Source organism: Ascaphus truei, chromosome 3, assembly GCF_040206685.1.
Source record: "Ascaphus truei isolate aAscTru1 chromosome 3, aAscTru1.hap1, whole genome shotgun sequence".
Lineage (NCBI taxonomy): Eukaryota > Metazoa > Chordata > Amphibia > Anura > Ascaphidae > Ascaphus > Ascaphus truei.
The window spans coordinates 83,477,894-83,487,158 of NC_134485.1; the positions used below are offsets into that span (position 1 = coordinate 83,477,894).

General features: G+C 42.4%; 1 protein-coding gene across 2 annotated transcripts in view; it reads right to left on the minus strand.

Moving 5' to 3' along the window:
- Positions 1–7,369, minus strand: part of PITPNM3 (PITPNM family member 3) — a 462,376-nt gene extending 455,007 nt beyond the window's left edge. The window contains exon 1 of one of the 2 annotated variants that reach the window (XM_075594415.1): positions 7,221–7,369. In XM_075594415.1, the coding sequence (XP_075450530.1) occupies positions 7,221–7,242 (22 nt within the window). In that variant the 5' untranslated portion in view covers positions 7,243–7,369. The remainder of the gene's footprint in view (positions 1–7,220) is intronic. The other variant, XM_075594416.1, reaches the window with a different exon arrangement.
- Positions 7,370–9,265: the final 1,896 nt, after the last annotated feature.

Here is a 9,265-nt window from a genome sequence, read left to right on the forward strand (position 1 = left end):
CGCTATACAAATAAAGACATACATACATACATACATACTTTCCTACAAGTTTTAGAAATCTTCCACGATTAAATCCCAAATGCCCCTATAAAGGATTTTTCACATGCTGGTCTCACTATGTATTTATGACCTGAGGAAGAGAGGAAAACTCTCGAAAGCTTGTCCTATGACATAAAATGTTAGTCCAAATTAAAAAGGTATCACCTAATACTGAAGAACTCATTTATTCTGCACTATGTATTTCTATGTATACCCACAATGTAATCACACCTTTTTCAAGCCAAGCTAAATGTATTATTTGTCATCTTAACTCTATGCCCAGGACATACTTGAAAACGAGAGGTAACTCTTACTGTATTACTTCCTGGTAAAACATTTTGTAAATAAATACCACTGAGTATCTTGTGAATCGCGGGGTCGGCAGAGCTGAACATAATGCTTCAGCTCAGGAGGCCCCCTTGGTTCTATTAAAACCTGCTACAAAACCCCGTCAGTCGTAATTGCTGATTTCATAAAAAAAAGACCCTTTTTATTCCATTCCTGTTCGTATTGCTGCTCCGAACTTTGCAGCACTGACGCGGTTAACCATTATCAAGCATACTAAGGCTCCCTTTGAAACGTACGCAGGTTCAGGCTGAAAAGAAAGCTTCACGTTGCCACCTGCTTGTGCAAAAGTAAAGGGGTCGATAACAATGAATGGCAAATCCCCGTGATGTGTACAGTAGGTAGTAAGATAACGGGATAACTGTGCCAACAATTGGTCCAAGACAGGAAAAGCACACAAAATAATTATTGGTTAACAACAAGTGATTAACCCAAAATACCACTAAAAACAAACACATCAACAGTTCGATCGCAAATGTAACTATTTCGCTACGTAGCAATGCACTGAAAGCCCCTCTGGCAGCAAAGAGGTCAAAAAGAGAGTAATTTGCCCCTGTAAACAACGTAATGCTCCCCTATAAAATAATTTACATATTTCCTTTAAGTGAAAATACTAGTTTATGTCCTTTGAAAAGTAAACATTTTTTTGGGGGGGGGTGGGGGGTTCAAGAAAGGAAATAAATAAATAGGAGGGCTCCATAAACTGTTTTTATCACAAAAGTGATTAGATAAAGATATTATAAGCACTGGTTACCAGGAACAAAATAATTTGGCCAGATTATGGCACAAAACACTTTTCAGTGCTTCAGTCCTGAGAAATAGCATTGCTTTATAAAGATAGGTATAAAAGTTTAAAAAACTTGTTTTCAAATACTTATGCTTGTCTGATTGTTTTTTGTTGTTGTTTTTTTTTGTCTTTTTTTTAACAGGTGTAACTTGTCCTTCTACTTCCTTCTACTTCTCTCCCCAGCTTCAAGCCAAATCTAAAACACACCGTGCTGCCCAACTCTACAAGAACCCCCAACTGGTCTGGATTTAAGGATACCCCTGCTTCAGCAAAGGCAGTTCAGTGAAAATGATTGAGACACCTGTGCTGAAGCAGGGGTACCCTTAAATACAGACCTGTTGGGGGGTTCTTAAGGACCGAGGTTAGGAACTACTGTTCTAAATAAAGCATTTCAATAGCCTAGACTATTCCCCCCATTCCAACCATCATGACGAGGCGCTGCCACCCTCTGCACTTACTCCCTCTCCTACTGTCTCTGTTAGGCTAGGTTCCCTCTGCCTGCTGCAGCGCCCGCTATGGCATGCACTGCAGGGACAAGAGCCGCTCAATGGGGCCGGGCCCACTACCTACATTGCCCACCACATTGTGAGAACAGATTACTCTGAAGACAGGATATCTGTGTTCACAACTTGCGACTGAGCGCTGGTCACACGTCCCAGCGGTTCAGCCAATGAGGACGAACTTGTCGGGTGATCGGGTGACATCATGGCTGCGCCCCCGCCATGCCCCCATCATGCCCCCCCCCGTCTTTCCCCATGCAGCTCGCCGCAGACCTGGGATCTCAGCTGCACGCGCCACATCGCTAGCCTGGCCTAAATCTCCCAACATACTACTAAGGCCTCGGGCATGGTCAGCGCATATGCACTGATCTGTGCTGAGGCGCGCTGCTGCTCGGCAGTGAGCCCCTGAAGCCGCAATGAGAGCGGCTTTAGCAGGGGCTCGCGCACGCTTCCGGAAGCGTGCGGAAGCGTAAGTCTTAGAAAATTTTTAAATTCAAGCGCTCAAGGGAGCGCAGGGCCGGTCACGTGAGCGGTTCGCCCAATGAGGGCGAACCAGCTCCGTGACGTCACTGGCCAGCCCCCCCGACACGCCCCCGGACGGTGCGCTAACCAAGGCCAGGGAAATCACCCCGCTTTCCCTCAGCCTCAGCGCGCCTCCGCACGGGCTGAGTCACCATGGACTCAGCCTTAGATTGCATGCTCTCCATGGGCAGCAATGCCTCTGCCTACTGTGTGCTTGCATGTCTTATGCTCTTGTGTTATAACTGCCTGTATTTTATGGTCTTTCGTTTTGTAAAGCGCTGCACACATTGTTGGCGCTACATTTCTAAAAAAAATATACATACAAACTCCACCTATGTCTGCTATTAATTCACCTTGGTCCTACATGGGACTGCACATTAAAGTAATAAGGGACTTTAAACCTTTAGGGTGCCCTTATGACATACCAGGTGTGTTATGGGCACTTCTAGGGGCAGATCGGGCTGATAGCACCAATGGCCAGTCCGATCCAAAACAGAAATGCCGCCCGGTTCACTTCTAGCATTCAGGGGCTGGGCGCGTCATGTGATTGCTCCAGGAATGATCACATGATGAAGCAGTCCCGGGGGTCCAGTGATCTTCTGGTGGCGCCAGACCGCTGGTACCGTAACGGTTAAAAAGTTAGCCTTTTTTATTTTAGGGGCTGTAGCTTTTAAGAATTAGGCAGAGAGAGATTATCCAATAAAGAGCAATAGAAGAGCTGAATGTTCAATGCCGGTTAGACTATTCATTTTCATATCTTTGTATGTAGTTAAATATATTTCACCGAAATTGCACTGCTAGTCGTAAGGTAGCTTAAAGCAATTCACATCCTTAAGCTAACTCATCGTTTCTAAATTGAATCGGGCGCATGGGTTCTGTAGCTGGGACAGGAGGGAAAGGAGATGGGATTAATAAGAAAAGGGCAACGCAATAAAGATTTGGGAATTACATCCGATCCCTCTAACCTCGTCCCCACACACAGAATAAAACGGACACCCTTCGGCAGGTCGTTCAACGTGAGCAGCAACGTCTTGGATATGCCAACAAAAAGAAATGTAACCCCGTGCATTACATTGCATAGAAGATGTGAACATGTAACAGGGTGGGCTGGGGATGTACTGTGACTGCTCCACTGCCAGAGAGATAGGCAGAGCATTGCAGTACACGAACGCAACAATCACACGGGAAACGTGCCATGCTGCTGTGTCACTTTTTTACCCGTATCAAAGTATGTACTGTATAGCCTAATCCAGAAGGAAGAGTAGATGTTTCTAAGCGATCTTCTAGCTATAATTGTCATTTCGTTAAAACCGGCTTGGCTGTAGAAGATGCTTAATTTAGGTTTTAGAGATGACTCTTAAATAGAGGGAGCTAAATGTGCCTGTTTGAGTGCTGCTGTGCCAGGATGTGCTGTTATAGTTTTGCATTTGGATAGAGGAATATACAAAGCTGTAGGAAAACTTTGCCTGCAAACTGTAATCTAAGGCTAATTGTTATAGTCCCAGCTATGCTTTGGCATTGATTGCATCTTCAGGGTGCATATGATTGTAAAATATTTTATTATTATTAGGCTCAGATTAAGGGTGATTTTTTTTTAAAGATGTTGTCACTAGGTACCCAGGCAGTAGGTTATACATAGCAATCAAACCCTAAAGAACTCCTGATTTCCACAAAGACCAATAAATTAACACATGACAGCGCTCTTATGTTAGATAGCTATCTAAAACTTGTAAGGCAGCTTCAATGCACATGTATGCTGATGACACAATGTTATATGCACACAGCCCTTGCCTCTCTGACCTTAGACCAGTACTTCGAATCTAATTTTAACACTTGAGTAATGGATTTCCCAAAATAAACTTCTTTTTTTTATTTTTTAAATACAGACAAAACTGTATCGATGGTATTTGGGATGGAGGCAAAATCTCTAAAGTTTCCAACGACAGAGCTACAGATTAGAACCAACTCCAACACCATCCTAGCCTCTGTTACTTGTTTTTAATGTATCTGGGAATTTGGTTTGACTCCTATTTAACATTCAGGCAGCATATTGATACTCTGACATCAAAAACCTATGCCAAACTAGGTGTACTTTATAGGAACACATCCACCTAAGGCAACTGGTCAGAAAGCGCATCGCCGAGCAGATGCTAATCACAATTATAGACTAGGGACATAGTATATGGTACAGCACCCAAAAACTCATTTTAGCAAACTAGACACCCTCTACAACTCAATGTGCCGCTTTGTACTACAATGCAACTACAACACACATCACTGTTAAATGCCCAAATAACTAGATTGGCCATCCCTTGAATCCAGGCGCAAAGTACATTTTTCCTGTCTTGCCTGCAAATACTTTCTGGGCAAGCTTCCCGCCTACCTGAACAAGCTCCTTACCCCTACCACATGCAGCTATTATCATCCGAGATCTGACTCCAAGAGACTGTTCACATTCCCAAGGTTCAACAAAGAATCCGGCCGCTCCTCTTCTCTTATCGTGCACCTCACAACTGGAACAGTCTGCCGGAGACTCTCAAAACCGCCTCCAGTCTAAGTAAATTCAAGACTTTAGCTGTCTCTCATTTTAATCTTGTCTGTAACTGTTACACATGCGCATAATCATATTATCTCTAACTATCCATGATATGTCTGTAAATTGAATGTATATCCTTGTTCATTTAACGTAACCATGTATTGTCACCATAACAGGGTGCCCAGGACATACTGTACTTGAAAACGAGAGGTAACTCTCAATGTATAATTTCCTGTAAAACATTATAAATAAATAACATAAATAAAATGCTTGGTCCTGCGTATTTATTTACTCTCTCCCTCAATTCCCCCAAACACTTAATAACCCCCTCACCCTCATTTCACACATCTTACTTTACCTTGGTTAGAGGCCTCAGGTGACGTGCCAAACCTACGGGCGGGTGCGGAAGTTGGGCTCAACTTCCGTCACCGACCAGCACGCACGCGAGGGTGGAGCTTCCACTGAAGGCCGCCAGGGTAAAGCTGGGGCCTGACAGGCAACAGAGGCCTGTGAAAGTTGTCGCAGCTCTACCCTCCTGTCGGCGGCCTTACGAGAAGTGCTGGCTGGACCCCGAACGGAGTCACCAGTAGTGTCTGAAAGAGCCGAATGTGGCTCGAGAGCTGCAGGTTACCGACTACTGCATTCGGGTCACAAATCTTGGTCATCTAGTACCAAATACAAAGAATGTAGAGTGCATTCGTACCAAATACAAAAACAAACGCTTTTTGACGGGTGGGTGCTTAGATTTAAAAGGCTGGGAAGCACTGATTATACACACACACACACACACACACACACACACACATATATATATATATATATATATATATATATATATATATATATATATATATATATGAGGACCGAAACGTTGGTGTGTGTGCCACGTACTTCAATACAGTTCTTTGAACTACTACCTTTGTGTGCTGTCTCATTTTTCCTGCACGGCTGTCCAGTGAAAACACCTTATCTATCTTACCTCTAAGGGATAAGCACCAACATCTACTCCAACTCCACGTGAGTGCCAGAAAAAAGTTGTATGGTGCTCTAAAACAAAACAGCAGCTAGTGTTGGAATAACAAGCTAAAGTCTTAGGTGGAGTACCTAAGGGCCACAAGCCCGAAACGCGTAGGTGCTCTGTTTGTTTGTTTTTGATCCAATAAACTTTTTTATTATGGGAATGCACCTCTGTGTTTTTTCAAGCAAGCAGTGGAATTAGTGCTTCGTTTTCCTTTTCCTCTTCCACGTGAGTGCCAACTGCCTTACTGACTATATATATATATATAATTAATTATTTTGCTTTATTGAATGATAGCTGTACATCTGTTTTGAGGGAATGGTCACAGGATTATATAATGTACATTATAATAAGACAACCAATACACTACTCTTAGTTACTGACAACCTTGCTCTGGTTTTTACTGACCTTTCATATTTTTGGGCCAGGGAGTTATTTTGGACTACTGACTGATGTACAAGGCTGTCATGATTTATTCAGCACAGAAACAATTCAAGAGACCAAAGATGGAAACTGATGGACCCAAAGTCTTCTTTTGCTCAAATTGCTTAACTATTTTATTTGAAAGGCAAATGCCTTGTAAAATGAAACTATACAATGTATAATAAATAACAGAGAAGGCATGCAATGAGATGCCTTGCAGGCATTTGAAGCGGGAACTGGTCAATAAAATACGGATGGATAAGAAAGCACATGTATTAGGTAGACGTTTTTGTTAAGAAAGGGAAACAATTTAAAAAGTAAACTGCAGGATAGAAGCGAATAAGAGGTGTGCAGACTCCAGACAAAAAGTGTTTTCTAAAATCTTGAAGCCATTGCAGAGGTAGGGTAGGGGAAGAAACCTTCCCTGATATTAGGTGCAACTGGCCCATCAGCGAAGACACCAACGACACACAAAATTACAGGTATGTGTCACTGGGAATCTAGGTGGGGCCGCGTCACAACTTATGGGATCACCTTTTACATCCTCCAGGTTTAACATCTGAAACATTTCCCTTAGTTCCTGCCTCAGACAGGAGTGAACTTTCTGTAAAAGGGATTCAGCAACCTGATCTGCAGAACAATAAAATGCAGGCGCCAGGTACATAGGTTTCGGAGAACAAAATATCCAAAACAGCAGCAGGCTCAGGTTTGCATTCCAATAGTTTGTTACATTCCTTGTCATTCTCCCTTTGACTTTGCTTTTCAGACAGAGCAGCAATGTGCTCTGCTGTTGTCTAGAAGCTAAGAGGTTACAGTGAGTACAGGGGGGACATGCAGTCCTATGGGAGCTGGTAAAAACTAAGGAAAAGAATATCCTAATGATCCAGACAGGTTAAGTAGCAGATATTTGCACTGGCATCTAATAACAGTTAACAAACCTCTGTCATATTTGAGTCCCTCAAACTGCAACCATATCCCTCTTCCAAAAAGCAAACAAACCTCAGACAGCAAACACAATTATTTATAGCTTGCTGCATGTTCTGCTCTTACCTGCCTGTGGTGCCTGAGCCATCTCCCAAGACTATGCTATTCCAACCTTGCAGTGTCTCCTTGCTCACAGGTAGTGGATATTCCTTTCCAGCTGATCTCTGGTTGAGAATGAGATTTCATAGCAGTGAAAGCTGCTGTGTGCTTTATTCTAATCCTCCCCCCCCCCTTTTCTTATTCTTGTTTGGACATTTATTTAGCTTGGCTGCCTCTAGTGGTTTTGTATGGGGTAAAATGATGAAATCCTTCACAGGCTCTGTATCTGAACGAAACATACAATGCTGTGTGTGTTTCACTGGGTTTTTTGTTTGCCTTCCTCTGGGTCAATAGAACTATAGATATACACCAAATTAGAATTTAACCAAGGTTGAATTCAACGGACACGTCCCCCCCCCCCCCCCCAACCTAAGCTACTATGTATGTAGAAGTAGCAGTTACAAAGTACTGTTACAAAAGTATAATACCCTCCTCCAAATGTACATTATTAGCAGGTACAGTACATGTTTTTGGCTCCAGCTGTACCAATTGAACAGAATTGTTTGTGTGTGTGTGGTGAGCTGCATAGGTTAGGGGATTTCCATAGGAACTGCTTGGAAGTACCTCCAACCAGGGTTCGAGGAAATACAGCACAGGGCCCAATTTTTAGTTATGCTAAATATTGGTGGGTCTGATGTAACGGTACTCAAAACTCAAAGGGGTATTCATTTTGAACTACCTGTTAAAAAGGCAGTGAAAGAATGATGTTGTAAATCAAAAACAACTAGGGGTAGTCAGTACTCCCTTGATGTGATCACACGTGAGATTTAGGACAATCTGGAACTCTTGCAGAATGATCTATAATCCCAATTAGTATTGTAAATAGCATTGTAGATTCCATCGGCACAATTCGCTAGTTAGCTTGAGAGAACATCTTTGGTCTATGGTCAGAATATCTGCAGATTTAAGTGAATCATGACGTTGTTTCTGGCAGTCCTGCCGTTGCATTCATACCTCGGTAGTCCATCACCAGGAATTTACAAAAGTCTGGTGGCTGTAGCAACAATGACAAACTGACATTTCTTTTTTCCCCCTTTAATATGTGCATCAGTACAATCCACACAGTGATAAGTAATTAGCTAAGTTGCCGATCGATCTGTTCTCGATCGGTGAAGATTCGGCTTGGGGGTTCACTAAATGGCTGTCAGTGCAGCAAAAGAGGACCAAAGATGCAAAGTTCTTTGGGGAAGATCATGTGACCAGGCAGTCACTAGATACAATGTGAACTAGATGTGTACACCAAACCAGCGCTTAGATCAAATACAGTTCAAATAGAACACACCCTGTGATCGGTGTAAATGTTGCAAAAATATTTTTGCAGTGACAAATCAATAAAAGATAGGTAATACTTCGCTGCTCAAACCCTTAAAAGATTGTATTCTCTCAACCCCACACAAGTCGTAGTCCAGAAGTATTGGGGAGCGCAGATGTATGTAAAATAAAACACATACAGGAGTCACTAGATACAAGGCAGGGCTCAAAAAGGGGTGTGTCAGAGCCTGTTTCAGAAGACGAAGGGGATGTGACTTTGTAAATGGTTGCTATAGAAACAAAAAATGCTTGTTACATTATAACACATAAAAATTTAATTCAGAGTTGTTTTAAAAAAAATGCTATTTTCTCATAGTACAGAACAGATTTATATATATAAAAAAAACAACACATGTACAATATTGCTTGGTCTGCAGCTTTAAAGCAGCAATGTTCTCTATTCTTAAAGAATTGGAACAGAGCTACAGAGCACACGTCTTAGCTATTCTTAGCTCCCAGGACTCCTTGTTCCCAAGATATGTATCTGCTTAAGCTCCTAGTAAAATTACGTCAAAGTTGGCAAACATGATCGCCCAATAGAAAACCACAATATCACCATCTGAGTAGGAGTGAGATTTTGATGATGGCAATATTTATTTGCCAAAAGGGACTAGAAAAACTAGCACATACAAATATCTCTGGAACTGGAGGCAGGGCTAAAAAATAGCGCAGATCAGCTCTGGGTGACCGCCAGTTCTAAT